The 26,937-nt window shown below is 37.5% G+C and overlaps 1 protein-coding gene across 1 annotated transcript; it reads left to right on the plus strand.

Moving 5' to 3' along the window:
• The first annotated feature begins 245 nt into the window (after positions 1–245).
• On the plus strand, positions 246–25,635 carry slc18a2 (solute carrier family 18 member 2). The gene is made up of 16 exons (XM_058398795.1): positions 246–403; positions 813–1,049; positions 3,614–3,938; positions 6,768–6,826; positions 7,405–7,488; positions 7,876–7,968; positions 8,137–8,226; positions 8,680–8,723; positions 10,963–11,023; positions 13,602–13,697; positions 14,426–14,504; positions 16,801–16,852; positions 18,130–18,193; positions 18,536–18,655; positions 19,449–19,582; positions 22,187–25,635. Exons 2-16 carry the CDS (start codon positions 917–919, stop codon positions 22,289–22,291), a joined length of 1,539 nt encoding a protein of 512 aa, XP_058254778.1. The 5' UTR covers positions 246–403; positions 813–916; the 3' UTR covers positions 22,292–25,635.
• Positions 25,636–26,937: the final 1,302 nt, after the last annotated feature.

Here is a 26,937-nt window from a genome sequence, read left to right on the forward strand (position 1 = left end):
AAATGTGTCATTCAGTATGGTTTATCGGTGGCGTGCCATGCTTCTTAAGGGCAGATGTGATGATTTTCAGAAATACATCATATAATTCAAGCTCAATTTGAGAAACAAGAAGGTTTTTTTTTATTTATTATTTTAATAATTTCGTTCACATTGCAGGTATCAGATAAGCGCCTACGCAATGCACGCGTGTTAACGTGTTCAGTGCGCTTGTTATTCACTTGCACGCGCGCAGATTCATTCGTTCCTGCGCCCGCGCGCACACCCGCTTCTCTGTGCCGTGACGTCACGAGCGGCCACAGCAGCGGCAGTCCGGTGAGTGAACCGGTCTGTGTCCAGCGTGCTTTTCCCTCCCGCTCTTCACCGCGAAACACCTCACCGACTGCGGGCTTCATGTGCATTTAAGGTGAGATCAGACTGCAGACCGATCTGAGGATGAAACACCGAGCGCGAGCGAATTAAGGACGAGGTTCTCCTTAGAGCTTTAATATATCGTTGTTATAATATTTTTGCATTATAACGTTGCAGATTAGATTTGAGTCGGAATGAACACAAAATCGTTTTAGTTCTTTCTATTTTGGCAAGTCTGTCTATTATTATTATTGTTGTTGTTGTTGTTGTTGTTGTTTTTATTATTAATACTTTTATTAACAGTAATAGTATCATCATTATTGTTGTAAAATTAACTCAAAATATAGAATGAATCCATTTAATTTCTTCTTCTTCTTCTTCTTCTTCTTCTTCTTCTTCTTCTTCTTCTTATTATTATTATTATTATTATTATTATTATTATTATTATTATTATTTCTCCACAGAGATCCAGGTGGTTCCTAACCACTTCTTTCTTCAGCACAGGACACATCTCCCTCTCCATCGTTTTTTTTTTATACCCCTCTCCTCTCTTTTGGATGTCATTACGATGGGACTACTTGATGCTCTTAGAGATTTCAGTTTACTGACATGGCTGAGGGAAGAGAGACAGTCCAGGAGGCTGATCCTGTTCATCGTTTTTATTGCTTTGCTATTGGATAACATGCTGTTGACGGTGGTGGGTGAGTCAATTCGAAATGTCTGCTTTCACACCTGTAACATGGAGATAAACGCTTTGGTCTGGGGATAAACTGTTTAGTCCGTGATAAACTATTAAGCCACATGTTAATCTCATTAATGTTCTGGGTAGTGGGCAAGAGAGTGAAACACACACACACACACACACACAGGGTTCAGCTCTCCAGAGACACATCTTTTCTAATAAGCGTCAGAATTATTCAGCTGCTTTATATTTACAGATCCTTATCTAGGATTTGTTCTTAAAATCTGGCCAGGTTTTTTTTCCACATAAATGTGAAGTAATTAAAGGTTGAAAATAGCATAGATTATATGATTATATGACAGCGATGTGGGTAATAATTATAATAATCTTCATCATGAAACAGATGCAAAAAGCATCTTTCATCAACCTACACCAGTACTATGATAGTATGATGATGTTTGCTGTTAAACCTATTTTTTCTTATCTATGCCTAAAGCTTTTAGCCACCAGTTGAGCACTGAAAATGCAAATTGCTTAAAATATTTCAACCACAATTTTGTAGCTCAACGTACAGATGTGTGACAAATTAAAGGAAAATCAGTGGCCGTTATGTGCTGTGGGTGGGGTGTTGAAGGGGGTATTTATTTTACTGGCATCCACTTGTCCCCTTGCAGCGGCGTCAAACTCAGCATAATGGCTTGAACCAAATAATTCAGTTCAGTGACTGTCGTTTAGGTGTTGTCTGAACAACTGAACAAACCGCAATTCCAAACGTGGGGAAATGGCATAAATATTTTCCCCCTTTGTACTTCATTACATTGAAAAAACATTGAAAATTATATGTCAAATTTGTCAAATTTTAATTTAATGCTAATAACGAATAACGTATGTTAGTAGCTGTGTTAATGGCCCTAAGTTTCTTACCGTATTTTTTTCCCTTAGTGGATTAATTATCTTTTATATTACAAATTTTATGAATATGAAGAAAACCATTTTAATTTAAACATGTAATGCAAAAATGCGTGGGCCAGATTAGAACCTTTATCTATAAAGACTATATGTTTGGCATCACTGCAAATCAATACAATGTTCTTCTGACTGATCATCTTTATCCTAGGAACATTTTTATCTGGATGGGCGTGGTCTCGTCCAGGATGACCCCACCCTTATCCCTAGGGCTCAGTAAACACTTCGATGAGATGAACAAATCCCCTAAAGCAGTTGTCGGATTTTAACTGGTGTGAACAGTTATGAGAGATTTCGTGGCGACGTGTTAGTCGACGCTCTCCGCCAACAACATCGTAACACAAACTGAGAGAAAATCTTTTAGAAATAGTGTTGTTCAGTCCTCCAGCTCAGATCCATAGACTCGTAGAACTGATTACAATGCACACTGAAGCTATTCCGCTGGCTCACTGTGGCTCAAAAGCTCGATTACCCGTCTATAGATATTAAGGAATCTGTCTTTTGTGGCTTCCAAAATTTCTGCAGACTCAAAGTTTGGCCCTTTATCTGAATAACAGTCAGTAAACCAGGACATGTTAAGTGGGCAAACTTTATTATTGTAATTTTGCAGCACTGGGGGCTATTTGAAGTGGTGAAAGTGGGGTGGTATGTCCACCAATTAGCCTCAGGGAACCTGTATGCCTAAAGTAACTGTGTCTAAAGTAAACATCTCTAGTGTCTGAAGTAAGTATCTATAGAATTGCTTAATTCTTTAGATAACAATATGTCATATTACTTTGCTATGAATTAAACAGGTATGTGACTATTTTTAAAATGAAATATTGACAGAATATAATATTTAGTGATAAATTGCACCGCTTTGTTGCTTGGCATGAAGCACAGAACAGAAATCAAATATACTGTATTTATCATATCTGCTGTTAAAAACTGTAATTGTTTGAATTGTTGAATTGATGAAACAGTCGATTGTGCATCTGAGATGCAGGGCATTTTAACAGATCATTACGTCCCTCCAAACCTGCAAATATTCCCCCGGGAATTACAGACGAGACAAATGAAATGACAAAACAACATGGGACGAGTTAATAACAGCATAACAGAGCCACTGTGTTTTCCTTTAATAATCGCATGAATGTAGAAGAAGGATAATATTTTAATATTTGAGCATCTGAGATAAATAAAAGACATAAAAGCAAATTGAAATACTGGGACTTGTGAAGCTTGTATCCTGTTATAAATGATAACAGCATATTAGAAGAAGAAGCCTTGTTTATCACACATACCTTACAGTACAGTGAAATTCTTTTCTTCATAGAGCCAAAGGAATATTCAGTAGCTCTGTTCTCACCCTTTCATGACCTCATTTAAAGCCAAGCATAAATATTTCTTTCTGAAAGCTTTCTAGTTAGCATCTGTATGGTGTTGCTGTACAGCATCATTGTCCTGTTTTCAGTAAATCAGCCTTGGGTACTGTCAAAATATTACAGTTGAACTATCTAATAAATGGGATTTGGATTTTTTTGAGCATCTTTGCTGATGCTGGTGATTCTGTGGTGCCATTCACACATCTCTCACCCCCTCTGTCTCCTCTCTTTCTCATCCTCTCTCACTGGGTAGTACCCATCATCCCAAGCTACTTGTACACAGTGGACGATGAGGCTTCCACTGCAGTCAAGAACCACTCCGTCTCCTCTCAGTCTCCCTCCGGAACCTTACAGACTATCGTGTCTCTTTACGACAACTCCACTCGCTTGACCAACCTCATCCCGCAGGTCAGCACCCCAGGCGTGACCTTGCCCCCGACCCCAGCGGCCAATGCCTCCGACTGCCCCAAAGCCGACCAGCAGCTCCTGAACGAGAATGTAAAGGTGGGGCTCCTGTTTGCCTCAAAGGCCACAGTGCAGCTCATCACCAACCCAATTATAGGACCTCTAACTAACAAGTAAGCAACCAAGATACACACACACACACACACACATTGTTATATATATATATATATATATATATATATATATATATATATATATATATATATATATATATATATATATATATATATACACTATATTGCCAAAAGTACTCGCTCACCCATCCAAATAATCAGAATCAGGTGTTCCAATCACTTCCATGGCCACAGGTGTATAAAATCAAGCACCTAGGCATGCAGACTGTTTTTACAAACATTTGTGAAAGAATGGGTCGCTCTCAGGAGCTCAGTGAATTCCAGCGTGGAACTGTGATAGGATGCCACCTGTGCAACAAATCCAGTCGTGAAATTTCCTCGCTCCTAAATATTCCACAGTCAACTGTCAGCTGTATTATAAGAACGTGGAAGTGTTTGGGAACGACAGCAACTCAGCCACGAAGTGGTAGGCCACGTAAACTGACGGAACGGGGTCAGCGGATGCTGAGGCGCATAGTGCGAAGAGGTCGCCAACTTTCTGCAGAGTCCATCGCTACAGACCTCCAAACTTCATGTGGCCTTCAGATTAGCTCAAGAACAGTGCGCAGAGAGCTTCATGGAATGGGTTTCCATGGCCGAGCAGCTGCATCCAAGCCATACATCACCAAGTGCAATGCAAAGCGTCGGATGCAGTGGTGTAAAGCACGCCGCCACTGGACTCTAGAGCAGTGGAGACGCGTTCTCTGGAGTGACGAATCGTGCTTCTCCATCTGGCAATCTGATGGACGAGTCTGGGTTTGGTGGTTGCCAGGAGAACGGTACTTGTCTGACTGCATTGTGCCAAGTGTAAAGTTTGGTGGAGGGGGGATTATGGTGTGGGGTTGTTTTTCAGGAGCTGGGCTTGGCCCCTTAGTTCCAGTGAAAGGAACTCTGAATGCTTCAGCATACCAAGACATTTTGGACAATTCCATGCTCCCAACTTTGTGGGAACAGTTTGGAGCTGGCCCCTTCCTCTTCCAACATGACTGTGCACCAGTGACCAAAGCAAGGTCCATAAAGACATGGATGACAGAGTCTGGTGTGGATGAACTTGACTGGCCTGCACAGAGTCCTGACCTCAACCCGATAGAAGACCTTTGGGATGAATTAGAGCGGAGACTGAGAGCCAGGCCTTCTCGTCCAACATCAGTGTGTGACCTCACAAATGCGCTTCTGGAAGAATGGTCAAAAATTCCCATAAACACACTCCTAAACCTTGTGGACAGCCTTCCCAGAAGAGTTGAAGCTGTTATAGCTGCAAAGGGCGGACCGACGTCATATTGAACCCTATGGATTAGGAATGGGATGTCACTTAAGTTCATATGAGAGTCAAGGCAGGTGAGCGAATACTTTTGGCAATATAGTGTATATATCACAACCTCATTATAAGACCTCTCAAAAACAAGGGAACAACCCACAAAAACACTCATATTATATCATTAACAGATTAACTCATTATTAACCTAACCCCTAACACCTAGCCATAACCCTAACCCTAACCTTAACACCTAATTCCTAACACCTAACCCTAACCCCTAACCATAAAACCTAACCCTAATCCCTAATATTTTTATATTTTAAAACCTCTGATATTTAGTTGTCTCATTATTGGAAATGTAGATAATTCTAAATGTATTTTGTCAAGAAATATGTTTTAAAAGTATAAAAGTTTTGGTTTACCTCAAATTCTGAAATTATTATTGTCAAATTATCATTTGAGGGTTTTGTTTTTTATCTTTTAAAAGAAATTGTTATTTGAGTGTGAAACCACCAGGCTGAAAGTCTTTACCAGTCATAGTGCTGTAAAAGCTTGTTCATCTGTTTCTTTGCCTGTACCAACATTGTAAATTATATATGACAGATCAGCGCTCACAAACAGAGCTGTCTAATGCTAACGCTAACCCAGGGTAGTGATTTATCTGCAGTTTAATTTAACCTCTAGAAAAACTCAAAACTTTTAATATCAACTCTTTGATTTGTCAAAAATTCATTACAATGCATGATATAAACATTTACACTGTGATTATTTAGTTGTACTTAACATTAAGGTTATAACTTAACTCCATAGAAATATATTCAGCTTCACAGCTTAGGGGTTCAGGCACACAGATTTTTTTAACAGCATTAGAGGTTGAATGATTGTGAACTCTCTGAACTCGTGAATTAGTGTTTATGATGTCTTAATGAATTCAGAAACTAAGCCGACCTGTTAGTTCCTCAGGAGCTCTTGATTTCTCAATTCCATGTGACTATAAATGGTAGAAAGGACATTATTTACATTTACATTATTTACTGTCCAGTGTCGTCCAAATTAGGATAAGGTTCCCTTCTGAGCCTGGTTCCTCTCAAGGTTTCTTCCTCACATCTTCTCAGGGAGTTTTTCCCTTGCCACCATCACCTCAGGCTTCTCATTAAAGATAAATGTTAGAGATAAATAGTAACTTAACTATAAACTTTATAATTCTTATTCTATGTTCCTATATTTCTGTAATGCTGCTTTGAGACAAGGTCCACTGTTAAAGCACTATACAATTGATTTGAATTGAATTGAATTGAATTGTGTTAACTAGAGTCTATTTTCCATCATGGATCTGTAACCAGGACTTATACGAACATGTGACTTGTTATATTCAGTGGGTTTAGACGGCTGAGACACATCATTTCAGCTTTCCAGCCACACCAATGTCCATTCTGAGAGTTATTAACCTATGACTTTGTAAATGCCTTTGAATACAACCTGTCCAGATGTGATGCTTTTATCACACTGTTCCACAAGATCCTGAATTTTGCCGACATTCACCTAATGCCTCCTGTGTTTTTTTTTTACAGAATTGGCTACCAGATCCCGATGTTCGCCGGCTTCTGCATCATGTTCCTCTCAACGATCAGTGAGTGTCTTGAACTATTAAATGAACACTTGTGTAATAAAAATAATATAAAGCTCAAGTAACTGTATCATCTGATGTAATAAGAGCACTGAAAATGACTTACAGAGCATAATTACATTACCAGCATACAGATGGGTGACAAATTAAAGGAAAAAACTGTGGCTCTGGGTTACATTTTCTTTTTCCCTGGCATGATTTGGCTTGTCTGCGCACCAGTAGTGCAGTTTTTCAGACCTGATCAACAGTTCTATTCAGGTGGGTGTGGTCTGTTCTAGGATGACCCGCCCCCTTTGCATGGCACAAGGGCTCACTAAACAGCTTAATGAAGTTAAAAACAATATCAGTCATGCTACAACTTAACGAGTGGAGACTTGTAGGAGATTTTGGAATGGAGAAGTTTTTCTAATGGCTCATGCTGGCCTAACATCTTACTAACTTGCTTTATGATGTTTTTTTCCTTTAATTTGTCTCCCGTCCATATAACACACACACACACACACACACACATTATGCACACTCTCAAAGTCGAATTCCTGTAGTGATACCTTAAATCTGTCTGTGTTATAATCATCGTTTAGTGTTTGCCTTCTCATCGAGCTACATGCTGCTGTTCCTGGCCAGGTCCTTGCAGGGAGTCGGCTCTTCTTGCTCCTCTGTGGCAGGTACATGACCATTTATCAAGCTTTTCAGTAATTAAGATGCTTAGAGTGAGAACATAATACATAAATATACAGATTTTATTTTTTTAAAGTACATACAAGCCTTAAGATTCTTATCAGAACGTAACACAACCTTAAAATAGTGTAACATGGTGCTAGATGAAATGATTCAGTATGTGTCTCATATAGTTATCAGTTCACAGTGCTGAAAAGACCTGAGCCGGTCAAAACAGTAGCATTTTATTATGTATCGTACCAGTCATGTGTCTCCACGATGAAAGTGTTCAGAGCAAAATTTGCATTGCAAGACTATGCATCTGTCTATCCCATCAATATGTGACTACTGCTGCTGCCGTGTGTGTGTATTTGTGTGTGTGTGTGTGTGTTCAGGTATGGGAATGCTGGCAAGTGTGTATACAGATGACGAGGAGAGAGGAAATGCAATTGGTATAGCACTGGGAGGACTTGCTATGGGAGTACTAGGTTTGTATCTCTTAATACTAATGAACTAAAATCGTGTGTGTGTGTGTGAAAAAATCAGAAAATCAGGACTTCCTGTCATGTTTAACACTATTCTGGATCTGTGTCAAGAATTGATTTATTAAAATTAGGATACAATTGTGTGTGTGTGTGTGTGTGTGTGTGAAACAGTTGGCCCACCATTTGGCAGTGTAATGTATGAGTTTGTGGGAAAAACGGCTCCTTTCCTGGTCCTGGCTGTTTTAGCAGTATTGGATGGAGGTGAGTTAAAACTGAATTAAAGACAGTTCATCATCTATTTACTGTCCTGATGATTTCTATTTAATATTTGACACATTATAAATTGATATAATCTACAGAGAATTATGCTTTTTAATATTTATCAGTGCACCAGCATCAGACTGGGTTTGATGAATTGGACTGTTTGTATTTAAATACATAGACTTCAAAACGTTAGATATGTAGATGTCACAAAAGCCCTATGTGAAAAATATGGATATCGTCTCTCAGACAAATCCGGCATACTTTGGGTTAAATTTTCTCCAAAAGCATTGTTTTTAAAGAGAAACTAATCAGAAATTAAACAATAACATGCTTACAGCAGCTTTAATTGTTACTCAGAGATCTCAGAATTTCTATATTTTCAGAAGAAATTCTTATTGAATTCTTAATTAGATATTATGTAATTTGTTTTTTTTTGTTTTTTTTTATCAGCTCTGCAGCTGTTTGTGCTTCAGCCTTCTAAAGTTGAACCAGAGGTGAGTAATGAACTTTATTTATTTATTTTATTTTATTTTATTTTATTTTATTTTATTTTATTTTATTTTATTTTATTTTATTTTATTTTATTTTATTTGTGTTTATTTATTTATTTATTTATTTATTTATTTGTCTGTCTGTCTGTCTGTCTGTCTGTCTGTCTATCTGTCTATCTATCTATCTATCTATCTATCTATCTATCTATCTATCTATCTATCTATCTATCTATCTATCTGTCTGTTTATTTATTTATTCATTTATTTTACACACTGAAAATGGTGTCAAAAAGGTTGATTGTGTCTAGGTAATGAACTAAACTGAGCTTCCTCTCAAATCTTTTCAATACATTTTTATAGCAATATATAGAAAAGGTTATGTTTAAAGGCATAAATGTTATGCTATATTCTGTCTAGGACCAGTGCCTAAGGGTCATTTAAACCTCATGTGCTTCATTGTCATTTATTTTGGCTTTGTGGTCATATATGTGCTTGTGATTTATTTTGTATTATTTGTATTTTTTGAGGGTTATAATGAGATTAATTTTTTACTGACTAGTATCAATAACTATAAACAAAGAGAAATGCAGAGTTTTAAACTCTAAATATTAGAGCGGTTTGTGCTACACAGACTCCAGCGTCCTCCATTTCTCTCTTTAATACACTTGTCCACTTGCTGCATAAACACTTAAGGAGGATGAGCTGTATTTAAGACCACTGGAGGATCTTGGCCTTGTGATTGTTGGGCATTAGATCAATGTTTCTGACTTACAAGAAGCTTCTTATTCTTATGTTTATTATTAAACACTGTGCACTGATAAGTATGAGAAGAATTGTAGTTTTAGATCTTATATATATTACGACACCGGAATGAAAATGGGGTATTTTTCATCAGTATAAACAAATGAATGATTTTCTGGCTGTGAGTCTGATATAAAATGAGTCAGGACTCATTTCAGTGAATTTTAGACGTGTGTTTTTCCCTCTGTTGGATAACCTTATACAGAATTTTTAGTGGTTAAAGATAAACACCTTTAAATTTTAGCTGATTATGAACAAGCAAGTGGAGTGAGACATTACAAAGACATTCAATGCTCAACACAATGGAAGCCACGTACTATGTAAATGAGTCATGGTCTTGAAGCAGATACGGCATAACCAAAAGTCCTAGCAGGATTTCCACCAATATCTTCTCTAAGCCATTGATTTTCACCGACGTCCAAAGACAGACCTCCTACTTTGGAGTAAACCATGACACAACAGATGACCCCTTTGACTAGATCGAGATCTGAGATAAACAAAAGAAGGAGGGCACGCGATCTCTCGGCTCATCCATTAGTGCAATCTCTTTTTGGCCTTCGTTCACGTGGTGTGAACTGTCCCAGCATGTGGCAGACAATGACAGAGTGTAATTTGTGATGGCGCATGTCCATAGATAAGCAGAGTGTGTAATAAAGGGTGGGAAGCGGTGTAATAAGGGCAGGCTGGGTAATTATCTCCGGGTCGCCAGGTGATGCTGCCAGTGTGGCATTTCCAAAGAGCGTTAGCTACATAATGAAACTCGCAATAAAAATGAATGAGAACAGACAAAACGGGATTTAAATTGGATAAATGGTGAGTTTATGAACAATTATTTCAATGCTGATTATTCATCCTGGGCCAAAATGTTTGGTAAAGCAATTTCTGCACAATTGATCGTGTTGAGTCTGGAAAGTTCTCTAATGTCAAGTCAAGAGCATAACTGAAAATTTGGTGTGGGTGACATTTCCAAAGAATATTATTTATATAGGATTTCCACAGATTAAAGATGACACAATAAATATTAAATGACAACAATAATATTGTTAAAACGAGATGCTAAACAATCAAATTGAATAAATCTGAAAAAAAAAATGAAAAAGGGTGAATTTTGGGTCAAATAATAATAATAATAATAATAATAATAATAATAACAGCAACAATAATAATAATAATAAAATAATAATAATAATAATAACAGCAATAATAATAGTAATAAAATAATAATAATAATAATAATAATAATTGATTTCTGCAACTCTATGTGTATGTATGTTGATTAAACCACAATAAATAATCAGAAAATGATCAACAATTTCATTGCACTGAAATTTTGTCTTAATATTCAAAAGCATTTAATCGAATGTAAATTACATCAAATAAACAATCAAATATTTTACTTTTTAATTATTTGAAATGTGTAATTTTTATCTTTCATTTCCAGAGTCAAAAAGGCACATCGCTGATGACCCTCATGAAGGATCCTTATATCCTCATCGCAGCAGGTCAGTAAAATATAAAATATAAATAATAACAATAACGTCAACAATAAAACCATTATTTTTGAGTAAATATATATATATATATATATATATATATATATATATATATATATATATATATATATATATATATATATATATATATATATAATATTTTTGAGTACATATTAGTGTAAATATAAATAAGAGATACGTTTATCAGTGTAAAATGTATTTCTTTAAAGCTGTGTTATACAAAGAAAATTGAACTGAATCGAATAGAATTGAATGGAATAGACATGATTGTAATAATTCATCTAGTTTTAATTTTAGAGTTTGATTGATTTCTTTGGCTCAGCTTTATCTATAAGTAGAGAATTAAGTATGGATTCATTTAAGCCTGAGCTAGTCGACTTCTACAATGAATTAAATCCTAGCTATAAATTATTTAAATTATAAATTAAGATTACCGGAGAGTGAGGATGAAAAAGCGGTTCATTTTTCTACCTCATTTTATTTTAAAATATTAATTTAAGTCATTGAAGTATATTTTTCCGCTCAGAGTTCACTATGTTCTCCAGATATCTTGAGTAACTGTCTACAGAACAGTTCCATACTTTCCTTATGTTAGATCACTATAAAAACACCTGCATGAACTGGGGGTGTGTTTTATGGAAATTAGATGTATACGAGTGTAAATTATGCTGTGCATTATGTAAATTATACAGATAAGATTTGGAAAGAAAATGGGTGTAGATTATGTAAATGAAATGTAAAAGATGTTAAAGTGTGGAGTGTTTTATGAAAATGAAATACAATGGGGTTTTCCGAATAAATAAGATGTGTACAATGGTCTATTGGGGTGTGATTTATGTAAATGAGATGTATATGAGCATCATTTGGGTGGGCATTATGTAAATCCAATGTATATGGGGGTTTAAAAACCAAGGTGTGGTTTATCTAAATGAGATGTTTAAGGGGTTAAAGCTGGGTGAGGTTTATGGAAAACAGGGTAAATTTGGGTGTGTTTTATTATGTAAAATAGATGAAGAAAAAAAATAGGGTGTTCTGTAGAAATGACATGTCTATAAAGGTAAATTGGGGGTCTGGTTTATGTAAATGAGACATCTATTAGGGTAAATTGGGGTGTGGTTTATGTAAATGAGATGGGGTAAATTGAGGGTGTGGTTTATGTGAATGATATGTTTGTGAGGGTAAATTAAGGGTGTGGTTTATGTAAATGAGATGTCTATAAGGATAAATTGAGGGTGTGGTTTATGTAAATGAGAGATATATTAGGGTAAATTGAGGGTGTGGTTTATGTAAATTAGATTATGGTAAATTGAGGGTGTGGTTTATGTGAAGGAGATGTCTATGAGGTTAAATTAAAGGTGTGGTTTATGTAAATGAGATGTTTGTGAGGGCAAATTAAGGGTGTGGTTTATGTAAATGAGACATCTGTTAGGGTAAATTTGGGGTGTGGTTTATGTAAATGAGATGTTTATGATGGTAAATTGGGGATGTGGTTTATGTAAATGAGATGTCTAAAAGGGTAGATTGAGGGTGTGGTTTATGTAAATGAGATGTCTATGAGAGTAAATTGAGGGTGTGAATTAGATGTCTGTGAGGGTAAATTAAGGGTGTGGTTTATGTAAATGAGATGTCTATAAGGGTGAATTAAGGGTTAGGTTTATGTAAATGAGATGTCTATAAGGGTAAATTGAGGGTGTAGTTTATGTAAATGAGATGTCTATAAGGGTAAAAAAATAGGGTGTGGTTTTGGTAAATGGGATGTCTGAGAGTAACTTCAGGCTGTGAATTAGATATCTATGAGGGTTAACTGAGGGCATGGTTTATGTAAATTAGATGTCTATGAGGGTAAATTGAGGGTGTGGTTTATGTGAGAAGTATATGGAGTGTGTTATAAGCATATGATATGAACTAGTTGGTGTGAGTTAGTGTCCAGTGTCCAGCTGATTCACTCGTTTTAATGTAGTTCGACAGTTTCATGAAATACACACACATTTATTTGTAGATCAAATCTGTGGTGTGTGTGTTTGTGTGTTTCTTTGTGGATTGTAACAATCCCTGCTTTACGAGTCTATATCTCAGTATATCTCAGTCATGTGGTTTAACACAACCTTTATTGTGAGGGCTGAAGAGATGTGAAAGGTCAAAGCAGGATATTGGGTTAGAGAGTGTATGATAGTGTGTGAGTGTGTGTGTGGGCTGGGTGATGCATGATAAAAGGGGTCATCACAGAGTGACCGAAGGATGATGGATGGATTAGTGTATGATGGTGTGCATGTGAGAGGGACAGAGACACAGGGATTGGGAGAAGGCATGAGTGAGAGAGAGAGAGAGAGAGAGAGAGAGTGAAGTAGCAGAGAAACACATCTGTGTCGCACGCTCTCACTGCTCTCTCCTCCACTTGAATTGCAGCTCTCACGAGCCGAGGGCCGGCTAATACTGGGTATTATGTGTGGCGAAAGAAATAAAGGAGAAGGGAGGAGGAAGGGAGGAGGGCAGGAAGACAAAAGAAGGATGTGTCTTCAGAAGACAAGTGTCTCACTCTGTGTGTGTGTGTGTGTGTGTCTTTCAGGGTCTATTTGTTTCGCTAACATGGCCATCGCAATGCTGGAGCCCGCCCTGCCAATCTGGATGATGGAAACTATGTGTGCCAGAAAATGGCAGCTAGGTAGAGACCAAACACACACACACACACAAATGCATAATTTTGCAGGGATATGATCTGTGTGTTGACAAGACGGAAAAACAACAGGGAATATGTGCAATAAAGAATTAAAGATATAAAACACACAGACAGAAAAGACTACAGAGAGGCGAAGATTTCTCTCTCTCTCTCTCTCTCTCTCTCTCTCTTTCTTCTTCACTTTTATAGAAGGTGATGCACCTTAATGTTACCTTTAACATCTACTTAGTGTAATAATAGTAGTTTAGTTACATAGTACATTTCATTTCAGTGTTGTCTTTATTAATAAAGAATAAAATTAGCTCATTTTCATGGAAGTTTTTCTGAGGTTGTAGTGATATGAGTGTGTGTGTGTGTGTGTGTGTCTGATATTAGGAAGAGATACAGTGAGAGACAGGGGAGATTGGGGGGGCAGAGAGGATGGGTGGTGGTTGTTTATAGGGTTGTGGGGTATCAGAAGCGTAGCAGGATATTGGAGTGCCACTAGCGGAGAGCATGGAACGTGAGAGAGAGAGAGAGAGAGAGAGAGAGGGACACAAGAGAGAAAGAGCAGCTTCATTACTGCTCCTAAGAGACGGCCAACAGGTCTGAGATCAGACTGATAAAGCACCGTCTTATCGCAAGTCTCCTCCTCTCTGTTTCTCTTTATCCTGCTCTGTATGTCTGTCTGTCACTCTTCTGATCACTCATCTCTCTCTCTCTCTCTCTCCCAGGAGTCGCCTTTCTGCCAGCCAGCATCTCTTACCTGATCGGGACGAATATCTTTGCTGTTCTGGCTAACAAAATGGGGAGGTATGGAGGAAATGAATCTTTCTCTCCTCGTCTTATCTTCTTCGCTCTGCTATCTGGTTCCACAGCCATTCAGCAGCTGAAATGAGTTTTTTGCCTCAGCTTTTTTTGATATTTGTTTTTAATAACGCCCAAGGAACAGTGCAAATCTGTATTTTCTGTTTTTGGGTAAAGATACCCTAAGTCACATTTCAGTTTGTATTTTATGTATAAGTTATAGATCACTGAAAAGTTTACTGTGGGTCACATGACTGGTCATATGGCTAGATATATGTTTGGAGAATCACACTGGAACAGGAAGTATATCTAAATTTGCAATGATTTAACCTCTTATACATCTCATTTTGATCATTTACAGCCCTTTTTTAAACCTTTATATACGTATGATTTACATAATGCACATCCAAATGACTCTAATATGCATCTCATTTACATAAACAACACCTCAACTTACTTTCATATACATCTAATTTACATAATACACACCCCAAATTACTCTTACACGCATCTCATTTACACAAACACCTCAACCTACTATAATATAAATCTAATTTACATAATACACACCCCAAATTACTCTTACACGCATCTCATTTACACAAACACCTCAACCTACTATAATATAAATCTAATTTACATAATACACACCCCAAATTACTCTAATAGGCATCTCATTTACATAAACAACGCCTCAACTTACTTTCATATATATCTCATTTACATAATATACACCCCCAAATTAAGCTTATATACATGTCATTTACATAAACCACACCCCAAATTGCTCCCATATACATCTAATTTACATAATAGGGTTACTCTCATGTACTTTTATTTTATATATATTCCCTCATCCCTGTCTAAGTTATTGTGTTTTTTAGTGTTTGAGTACTGTTTGTATTTTTTATAATTATTTCATTGTAGGTAAAGATTTTGTGTTGGATATTTAGTACATACATATGGCACACACAGGTCTTTGAAAACATGCCATTCATAAACTTTGAAACAATTTTTTTAAGAATTATATTTAAGAATATATTTTCCAAATATATTGTAGTAATATTTTATTTTTCCGAAGACGGAATCTCCATCTTTATTTTATAAGCATCCTTTTGTCATATTCTATGTAGTAAGCGTGTATAGTGACTAGAGTACTTGGTTTTTAATGTTAATAGAGGCATAAATGAAACAAAAATCAATCTTGCATGAAGATGAGTTCATGTTTCTGCATATTTTGGGCAGCATAGGAAATGTAAAATAGAGCTAAAAGCTTGTGGATGCCTGACCCTCACACTTGTTGAACAACTCGTTCCAGATGTATTCCCTCTTTGCTGTTTTAATCAGCTCCACTCTTCTTGTGAAAACAGTTCCACTAGATGTTGGAGCGTTTCTGTGGGGATTTGTTTTCATTCAGCATCAGTGAGATCAGACACTGATGTCAGATGAGGAGGTCTGGGGTTCAGTCGGTGTTCCAGTTCATCCCAAAGGTGTTCTGTGGGGTTGAGTCAGAGACAGGGCTCTGTGCAGGACACTCCACTGCAACCTTAACCTCCACACCATGTCTTCATGGAGCTCAGGGGCTTTGTACCTTTGCATTTCAGGAAAGAGAAATTGTAAAGCTGCAGCATATAAAGACTGCATGCTTCCAAGTTTGTGGTTTCATGAAGAACCTCATATGAGGGTGATGATCAGGTGTCCTCATACTTTTGGCTATATAGTGGGGGAAAAAAAGTGCTACTAAAAGTGATGGTGTAATGCTGCTGCAATATAATATAAAGTGATGGTGTAATGCTGTTCTCAGTATAATAATTGATATCAGATAAGATTTTACAAGTGTTTTTGCTCTAAAATAAATATATGAAACTTTTGCTGTATTCACTTGACCCTCATCCTGCTGTGATGTACATCATCTGATCTCCATTGCTTTAGATGCCTAAATGTTGCCAAATACTGTCTCTCTCAGTTTACCCTGTGGTGTTGTGTCATCTGTTTCTATAGCTATGTCCTCTGTGTGTGTGTGTGTATGTGTGTGTATGTGTGTGTATGTGTGTGTGGTGAACTTATAGCTCCCTCAGGCTAACCATAAGACAGGATTTTGAGAGGAAGCTGTTATCTTTGGCTGCATCCTCAGCATTCACTGGTTTTATATCTCGTCCTGTGTCACCATTACGCTCTCTTTCTCCTTCCTCCGTTTCTGTCTCTTTTTCAATCGTTTTTCTTCACATTTAGCTCTGGTTATTGTTTTCTTTCTGCCTTTATTAAATTCTATTTAACTGGTTGTTCTCCTTCTTCTGTCTAGGTGGCTGTGCTCTCTCATAGGAATGCTGCTGGTTGGGATCAGCATTATCTGTGTAAGTAGAAGAACACAATTATCCTTTGGGGGGGTTTTTTTTGTTTGTTTTATATTTTTTTGAAATTTGGATTCAACCTAGAAATATCTCCAAGTTTTAACCGAGTTAAACAGAATGATTTTCTAAAACCCATCCAGCCCATGGGTTGGGACCTGTTAAGGTTTAGGAAGTTGCAGGACCTAGTCTATATTTTCATTTCTGAGATATGTTTTCCTTTCTAAGATACGGCTTCAAGGCAGGAAATAATCCTTTATGTTACTTGACCTTAAAACAAATGTTATTCTGTCATTAATGGAGAAAGAGGCAGTGAGTTTTGAGAACAGTGAGAGAAGGAATGGGTTCATAAACACTCTCTCTGGCTGTCTCTCCGTCCGGGCCACTTCCTGTTAGATAAGACGTCAGGCTTTTCCATCAAAATCGCTGATTGGATTTAAGTGTGTGTGTGTGCGTGTGTGTGTGTGTGTGTGTGTGTAGAACAGAGGTTTTAACAGGCCTGGGAAAAACAACACAAATGTAGGGGTTATGGAGGACAAAAAAATCCCATTGCATCTTTTTCTGTGTATGTGTGTGTCTTCGTCTCCTTCTGTTTCTCTCTCTCTCTCTCTCTCTGTCTTTCTTTCTCTCTCTCTCTCTTGCTCTGTCTTTGTCTCTTCCAGTCTCTTCCTCTCTCTCTCTCTCTCTCTCTCTGTCTGTTTTTCTGTCTCTCTCTCTTGCTCTGTCTTTGTCTCTTTCTGTCTCTTCCTGTCTCTCCTCTCTCTCTCTGAGAACTAAACCGGAAAAATGAACCCATTCATATAAAGCGCATGTGTGCAAACAGTGCAGGACAAACGACAGGACAAGACAATAAATAAATTCTTTACTTTCTTTACAATTCTTTACTTTACTTCTTACTCTCTCTCTCTCATTCTCTCTCTCTGTCCCTCTCTCTCTCTCTGTCTCTCTCTCCTTCTCTCTCTCTCTTTCTCTCTCTGCGCCCCCTCTGTCTCTCTCTCCTTCTCTCTCTCTGTCCCTCTCTCTCTCTGTCTCTCTCTCTCTTTCTTGCTCTGTCTTTGTCTCTTTCTGTCTCTTCCTGTCTCTCCTCTCTCTCTCTCTCTCTCTCTCTCTCGCGCGCTCTCTCTGTCTGTCTTTGTGTCTGTCTGTCTGTCTGTCTTTCTCTTACTCTCTCTCTCTCACTCACTCTCTCTCTCTTTCTCTCTGTCCCACTCTCTCCTGATGGCTAAAACTATTTTCAGCTTGTTTATTCAGGGTTTATTTATTGTGTATTTGTCACGTCACAGGTGCCTTTTGCGAAAGACATCTACGGACTCATTCTGCCAAACTTTGGAGTCGGGTTTGCAATCGGTGAGCAAGACGTTGTTTAATTTTCTATAACAGCAGCTCTGTAGCTCCAGCTTCGAGACAAATCACAGGTTTAAATTCATCCACTTGTGCTAAATGCTAATTCTCAGTTGTAACAAATTTTAGTTGTAACAGCTGTAACATAATATAGAGGATGTGCCACATAAACAGATATTAATGGTCGATATGATGATGATTTCCGTGAGTGGTGACTCTCCTATTTTCAGTAGAAGATTTCAGTAAAGAGTAAAGCTTTAACACAGGAAAATTTCTGGTGTCTAAATAAAATAACAATTGTTTTTTTTGTCTTATGTCCTGTTCTTCCCCTGTGTGTGTGTGTGTTAGGCATGGTGGACTCCTCTATGATGCCTATCATGGGCTACTTAGTGGATCTGAGACATGTGTCAGTGTACGGCAGCGTGTACGCCATAGCTGATGTGGCCTTCTGCATGGGCTTTGCGTTCGGTAAGAATCCGAATTCTCCTAAAATCACAAGCAACATTAGGAACATGAGTGAGTTTTTTGAATAGAAATTTGTCTAGTTACAGCGGTAAAGGGATAGGAGCTAAAGCAAAAGATCATATCAAGGCAAGGTGATGAAATTATAAACTTAACATAAAAGATGAACAAACTATATATATATTTATATATATATATATATATAAATAAAATAAAATAAAATTAGAAAAGTCCAGGCTGTAGTTTTATGTGTTGTACTTGTATACACAAAGTATACAAGTACAACACATAAAACTACAGCCTGGACTTTTCTAATTTTATTTTATTTTTATTTTTTTTTACCTCAGCCAGATCACATACATTGTACTAAAATTGCATATAATTAACATTTTACTTTTATTTATTAACAAGTTATTTGTCCATATTCCTATAGATTCACATTTATATTCTTTATATATTTTTCACTTTACTACTCTACACCTAATTCTATTTTTAATTGTATTGTAACTTTATTTTTATTCTATTTTTATTCTGTTTTTAAGTCACGGACAGTCCAAACTCCTCCTTTTATTTAATGTCGTTTTGTGTTTGGTCGTGTTTGTGTTTTTGAGTGCATTTTCATTCGAAAGCAAGAGAGGCTCATGAGGGAATGGCTGTTTATAGCCGAAGGAGAAAAAATACAATACGTTGTTCTTAAGTATAAAATTCTTAGCATCAGTTAGCATCAGCTGCTGTGGTATAAGAGGAATTAAACACTTCAGGGGTTGTTATTAAAGATCTTGTGTGTTTCTCGGTGCAGGCCCATCAGCCGGTGGAGCTATCGCTCGCAGTATCGGCTTCCCGTGGCTCATGACCATCATCGGCGTGGTGGACATCCTGTTCGCTCCGCTCTGCTTCTTCCTCCGCAACCCTCCAGCCAACGAGGAGAAAATGGTCAGAGTCGTTCCACTTATTGTTATGTTATTGTGTTCTGTTAAAACACTACAGTTATTATTATCAGCTGTAAATTTTGTAGATTATGTAGGTTATCAGATCAGGACGGTTATGTTCGAGTAGAGCTTCAAGAGCTTTCCTGATTTCCTTCTTTCTTTTAAACTAGTTTTCCACAAACTACCTCATAAAAACTAGACTAATTTAGCCTAAAAACCCTTACCTTAACCACAAAGTAGCTTCTGGATTTTACAAAATATATTTATAATATTATCTGATCTAGATAATGTTTTCAACTGCACAAATATTTGCCTGATTTACCTAGCTAGCTTACTTTCTTGAACCATATCTAATTAGCTACTTTGCTAGCTAATGTTAAGTTAGCCTAAATTAGCTAGCTTGCTAGCAACAATGGCTACAGGTTTGAACAATTTAGTCATTTCTAATTGGCTGCAGGTATAAAAACCATGTTCATTAGCTGCTAGCAAGCCTGGCTAATGATTTAAATTACATAACAGCTTGCAAAAGGTTAGCTATTCACAGACAGTTTGCTAGCTAGTTATTGAACTGCAATATTCCTTCACAGAGCACAGAAAGGAAGGCTGTTGTACAGTTTATACTGTTGTACAGTTGTATGTGCTGTTACAGTTTATCAGCAATGGAGAGAGAAAATGAAATCTTAGTATTATAAAAGTGTTTTGAATGGGAAAAATCTAGAAATAAATACCGTGGAGATTTGGCTTTGTAGAAGTCGATGGGTAATGAGAAGGGCAGCGTTGCCTGAGGCTGACTGACTGTTTACAAAGTTTGACCTTTTACTGTGACGTGTTTAAAGAACTTCAGGATTTACAAGGTTTAAGACACAACGTTTATTCATTTTGGCTTTTTGCTGTATCATCCACTGGAAGCTCAGCAGAGAGGACACTGACCGAGGGATCAGAAGGTCATGTGTTCATATCCCACCAGTGCCGAGGTGATATACCCCTGAGCCCTTGATCAAGAGCCCTTAAGTACTCAGTGGTATAAAAATAAGCTGTGGATAAGAGTGTCTACCAAATGAATTAATATTCAACACTTTCAAAATGGCAGAAATTTACTCTCCTGGTGTCTTTATTTATTCAGCCTGATTTCAAGCCTCTGACATGATGGAATAAAATCGAAATGGAAAAATGATGTTGCATAATAGATACGAGGCAAAAGATCAGCCAGAATGCCCTTCAGCAAAGATCAAAGAGTGATGCCGATCGGAACGGACACGCACATTTACTCTCCAATAATACGCCGTGATCAAAGCTCCGTGTCCTGTGTTCTTTCTCAACAAGGGCTCTATGTTGGCTCTGAAGAGTATTTACGCTCGTACGCTCGAACCCTTACGCAAATTTACACACAGCTCTGTCTGAGCAGCAGTTCACAAACCCTAAGAAACGTGTACATGGCTTATTTAAAGGAATATTCCAGATTTTTTTAACCTTTTACATATGTAATAAATGAATTATTCCCATCATTATTATTATTATTATTATTATTATTATTATTATTATTATTATTATTATTATTATTATTATTATTTTAACGTTTCACCAATATTGAGAGAAAAAAAAACCCATAGCCTTCATTTACAGGTACATTTAATTTAAGGGTACTTCTTGAATTTCATGAATAGATGATAACAGAAATTAAAAACGTTTGAGAATGTAACAGAAGTTAAAAAAGTGCAACAATAAAAGTGTGTGTTAGAATAAATCCTCTGATAGAATGATAAAATGTCCTCTGATAGGACAGAGTGTCTTACCCGTTTAATTTAATGTATTTTTACTTTCCAACACTGAAGCAACGCAGTAAAAACATAGTTTTGCCTCATTTCAACTTTCAAATTCGTTCCTTTGAGAAAGAATTACAGAAACTAAACTGAAGTTCAAGTACACAGGTTTTCCGGGGGGGGTTTTCCGTTCAGAGAAATATATCTGCTTGCTTGAAATTGAACGAAATGGCCTTACAATGTTTCCTTTATGTGTAACAAGGAGTGACTGTTCTACTAAAATCACACATCAGATTTCTTATTCTAATACAAAAGGCTGAGACCTGAGTGTACACCGAGTATGATGAGAGAGAGAGAGAGAGAGAGTAAGAAGTAAAGTAAAGAATTGTAAAGAAAGTAAAGAATTTATTTATTGTCTCTTGTCCTGTCGTTTGTCCTGCACTGTTTGCACACATGCGCTTTATATGAATAGGTTCATTTTTCCGGTTTAGTTCTCAGTCCTGTGTTGTTGTATGTAGCACCAGGGTCCTGGAGGAACGCTGTTTTATTTCACTGGGTACTGTATCAGCTATATATGGACCAAATGACAATAACTTAGCTTCTTGACTTGACTTTTCAGCTCTTCCGTGTAGATGTGTATAAATGAGTGAATATTAAAATAACACTACTGCTGGTGTGTTTGGGGGAGAGCTGAGACAAATGAAGATCTATAAAATGTCTGCTGCATTCAAGAATGAATATAATTGTTATCATATACATGACTGGATTTCCTTCTCCCTCCTCTTTCCTCCTCTCTCTCTCTGTCCTGGACTTCCATCTCCATCTTCTTTCCTCTTCCTCTCTCTCAGGCCATCCTGATGGACGTGAATTGCTCCATGAGGACACGCTCCTACTCCACCCAGGGCTCCAGCTATCAGATGGGAGACGACATGGACTTGGACAGTCCAGAGTAGACGTCTTTACCCTGTCTCAGACCTAGACCTTTGCCCCCTAGCCGTGTATGTGCCCTTCTAGCGTTTATTTTGCTGTATTAAAAGGGAGAATAGGGACTTTTAACACAATTTCTGGCTGATTTTCGTGAGGCTGTGTCCCTAACACTTTTGTCGTTTGTTCTGCTGAAACCAAAGCCGTTGTCATCGTCCTTTAAAATTAGGGTTGAAGTGGCACATCGAGTCAAACCAACAGCCTTATCTACACGCTCAGTGGGGCCATTTATTCGGAAACAGGGTCTTTAAAGCCACCAGCAAGGATACGACAAGACACTTGTGTTTATATTAGGGGTGGGACGATATGCAGTGTGCTGAGGTACAAAAAAAATGTATTAGTTTTTCCAGAACAAACATATCAGAGAAAAATTCAAATAAAACAATATTTCCACACCAACCAATCAGTTTACATCAATAATTTCCGGATCTTTCTGAAGTTTGTAGTTTAAAAATCATTAATATTACTGTATAAGGTTTTCATATCAGGATTTTTTCCCCCACCCCTCGTTCAATAAAACATCACATTTCCATCAAATGATCTGCTTTAGTCATTATAGAAAATCGTGATCTTGTATAATTATATCATTATAATTCTATTGTAAAATATTAGATTAGAAATTTAGATATTAAATTAGATATTTATTTACGTCAAACATTTATTTATGTTCTTCAGAAATCTCATTTAAAATACAACGAACACAACTCTAATTTTCTCAACTTTTGTTTTACGTTTCCTTTATGTTATTAACCGTTAATTAACAGTGTTATTAAGTAACTGTTACTTAGTTGTAAATCCCTGATTGTGGCTTTAAAACACGAAATTGAAGGTGACCTGTGCTCCGTCCACATCCTGTAGGTTTAACTGCTCAAACACTTAAAAACTCAAAGATGACTTGGCTATTTTTTGGAAAATCTCCATTAGGGGTCACATGTTGAACAATGCACTATAGGGAGGCAACTCAGCTACACATAGCACAATAGAGGCTGATTTCTATATTAGGGTTTTATTTTGACGGGAAGGGACAGTTGTATGAGGAGTTCATTTGCGGTGCGGCTAAAACGAATCCTATTTTACCTCAAAATGGCCTTACGATGTTTCCGTTATATATAACGAGGGGTGACTGTTCCATAAAGACCACACATCTGATTCCTTATTCTAATACAAAATGCTGAGTGCGTGACGAGAGAGAGAGTGAGAGAAAAGTAGAGGGAAAGAGAAAAAGAGAGAGAAGAAGGGAGAGAGAGAGAGAGAAATAGTCCACCTGAAGTTCATGTGATGTTTACATTCAGTGTTGCCTCCAAGCTGAATTTGTTTGTGGGCTCGTTACATGTTCTTGTCTGTTCAGGTCTTATATACGTGTACAAGCTACAGTTTAAGATCTCGATGTCGTCTTATTTATTAGCGTGTAACCAACAACGAGATTTATTCAGCACATCGTTTAGATCCTATAACGACACGGAAAAAAAGACACAATTTAGCTCCTGGTTACGAACATGAGCCGTGTGCGTGGGCGTGTCCTTCCTTCAGGTGTGAAATCCGCCATGTTGGATAGTGACGAGAGATCGCATCATTTCATCAGCTTTCAGTTCGGTTCAACCGGAAACGCAGTGCTGTAGAGGATCTTGTTACAGTGCCTCTGGTTGATTAGATGATATTCTGATTTCTATAGTGTATATAGTATATATCTATATTTTAGTACGCACATGTGAAGACGGTTATTAAAGATGTCTGCTGTTAGTCGTGCTACTTTATTTCTGCTGATCTTTATATAAGGTGCATATATGCACATCATATTGAGGTTTATATGTATATTCATAAAAGCCATACAACTACTAGAAACTTTTCATCTTTAGCCGTTCCGTTATTTCCGCTCGTGTCCGATTCTGTCTTGATGATGGAAGGAGCTGTAAAGGTCCAGGAGGTCTGGAAAAGCAGAATATCTGTGATATGGTTATGCCTTAAAGAGCACATCTCTTAATCAGATCTGTAGTGTTAAAGCCGTGTGCGTGCAGCTCCGCCATGCACGCAGGCAATCCAAGCTAATGAGATAGAGCAGAGAACGTTATTCTAACCATCTCCAGATCTTTAAAAAAAAAAAAAAAAACACCGAAGCTGCTTTCTAGTGATTTTAGATTTAGCCTTCTATATTTGTATCAATAGTGTATGGTCACGCAGACATGTCAGTGCTGAATCTATGACACTTCTGTCTAAAAAATTTTACTAATATACTAAAAATACTAACCAGGATCATCTGGCTTTGCCACACAGAGCTATCAAACTATCAAGATATATCCGTATCATAATATAGTGATATACAGCAATCCTCTCCGAGGCTGAAACCTCCATCACACTCAAAGCCACCTTGCTAATTTCGAAATAGCCAAAATAGCCTTTATTTGTCACATATACATGACATGTCATATATATTCTTGGAGGTCATTTCCCAACAGACCTGGGATTTATTTGCAAAAAATACAATAATCCCAGCTAAATGTGCCTCTGTAGATCTGTGGGTGCCTTTTTTTTATAAAGGATTTGGAATAAGGATAAAGATCCAAGCGTACACCAGGAAACGTACAGCTTAGAGGATACTAGGATTTCCTGTCTGCAGCTTATTTCAGGTGATTGGATTTGTCTCGAATAGTACAGTAAAATAAAAGAAAAGTACCGTATCTACCGTGTAATCTGGGTGTTTATTGTAATCTGTTATGCTAATCTTATATTAGGATTTTTGGGCAGTGATGTATTTGAGGTCAAACATGACGTATGTAAGCTACAGAGTGAGTTTCAATCATCTGTTTTATTTCAAGTTTCAATTAAAAAAATTTTTTTAACATAGTGCAAGTTTACAGCTTTTCCGGATTTAAGCTCAGAGACAGAGAAGAAACCGTCGCTTATGGATGTGTCATTAATCCTGGAAGGAGTTTATTCTGTTCACAAACACATCATCCCTCCAAGAATAAGGATTAAAAGTAGTGTTGTTTATTTTTCTTGTTCCGAGGTCACATGCGTATATGCCAATGTCAGTGTGTGCCTTTCTTCACGTGTCTTCTGTATGTGTGTGCGCGCACGTGTGTGTGTGTGTGTAAAAATATCTCCTCAAGGCCATGACAGTTTTGTATCCTGTAGATTTTCCTGTAGTCACAAATCATAAGACTGTAAACATTATAGGGTGTATGTACGTAGTTGGGACTACAGGCAAAAATAAATAAATGTTGAAAAAATCGAGTCAATTTGTTGCGAGTGGTGTTTGAATAAACAGTGTGTTAAGAAGGATGGATGTAGTGCGTTTACCCGGCGCTCGGTCACAACAGGATGAGCATCTTTTAAATGCACGTGTCAACATGTCAATGGTGGTTTCAATTCATTCGTGTACTAATAAATGATATTGATTTGAAAATAAACAGCACGATTTTCTTCAGGAAACAAGCCCAAGGCTGGAAGAATCCGAATCGCTTCTGATGATAGAGCCATTTAACGTCGATCTCATTTATGGCCCAATATCCGCACGGCTCGCCATCTGCTCACAGATCGATCCGTGTTGATTTTGTTGTTCAGCATTCGAGGATGCGTTTAAATCTAGTCAATACGTCCGATTTGCTCAGAGATTTGCATGATGGCTGACAAAACAACTCATGAAGTTTTCAGTGAACAGACTGATTACTGCATTGTTCGTACCGAAGCATGTCTAGAGTGAACATCACCATACGTTGGAACCTCGGAATATGAATGCCCTCCCTTACGAATTTTCTTGGTGATAAGTGAAGTTGTGCGTACGTCCGGGAGCCTTTCAAAACGTTAGCGTCAGTGGAAAGCCAAGCGAAGTCAACCGAAGTCAGTTTACAAATTTCTTTTCAGTCAGTGAAAGCTGTTTGGAAAGACTCAACCCACGATACCAACGTTGCCTTCAGCATGCGTTCAAAAGCTAGGTGATTTTTCGGGTGTTTTTTTGTTGACAGATTGGTGGCGTGGGTGCTCTGTTCTATTTTTAGCCCAAGCTTGGTGGCACGACTTCCTGTGAGGAGCCTTGACATGGAATGCTTGGCTTGGGTCAGTTCTTTGTAAGCAGCCATACAGTTTACATACGCTTCATATTGGGAATATTGGTCATGGTTTTGGGTGGCTGGAACGGATTATCTGTCTTATGAGACCATTTGTTTTACAAAACAAATGATTACCTTAAGAACTCGCCTCAAGAACCAATTAAATTCATATGCTGAGGTTCCACTGTATGAGGAAAAAACCACCAGAGTTTTGCTGTTAAAGGAAAACAATGAGCAAGAAGTTCCTGTTAGCGTCGGTATTAATATTAGTAACAATATTAAATCTGATTCCGTAAGACTGACACTGGAGACTCCTTCCTTAAATGTTGCCTTTTTACAAAGAGCCTCACTATATCATGATGTAACACAAACCTTTGCGGTAAATGAACTTCTGACCAATCAGAATTCACCATGAACACTGTCTTACAATCATTTTAGCACAGCCCGTTAGCATCCCTCATCATGCTAATTGGCTAGCACACCATTCCAGTAACAGACAGACAGACAGGCTGCTGTGACCAGGGGCAGAATAAATGGAGTCTAGTTTCATGTACGTGATTGAACCCAGG

The sequence above is a fragment of the Hemibagrus wyckioides genome, linkage group LG09, assembly GCF_019097595.1.
Source record: "Hemibagrus wyckioides isolate EC202008001 linkage group LG09, SWU_Hwy_1.0, whole genome shotgun sequence".
Taxonomy (NCBI): domain Eukaryota; kingdom Metazoa; phylum Chordata; class Actinopteri; order Siluriformes; family Bagridae; genus Hemibagrus; species Hemibagrus wyckioides.

Coding starts and splice junctions, on each gene's coding strand:
- slc18a2 (XM_058398795.1), top strand. CDS start 917: ATGGGACTACTTGATGCTCTTAGAGATTTCAGTTTACTGACATGGCTG. Junction 6,827..7,404: donor CATGTTCCTCTCAACGATCA/GTGAGTGTCTTG, acceptor ATCATCGTTTAG/TGTTTGCCTTCTCATCGAGC. Junction 16,853..18,129: donor TTGGGATCAGCATTATCTGT/GTAAGTAGAAGA, acceptor GTCACGTCACAG/GTGCCTTTTGCGAAAGACAT.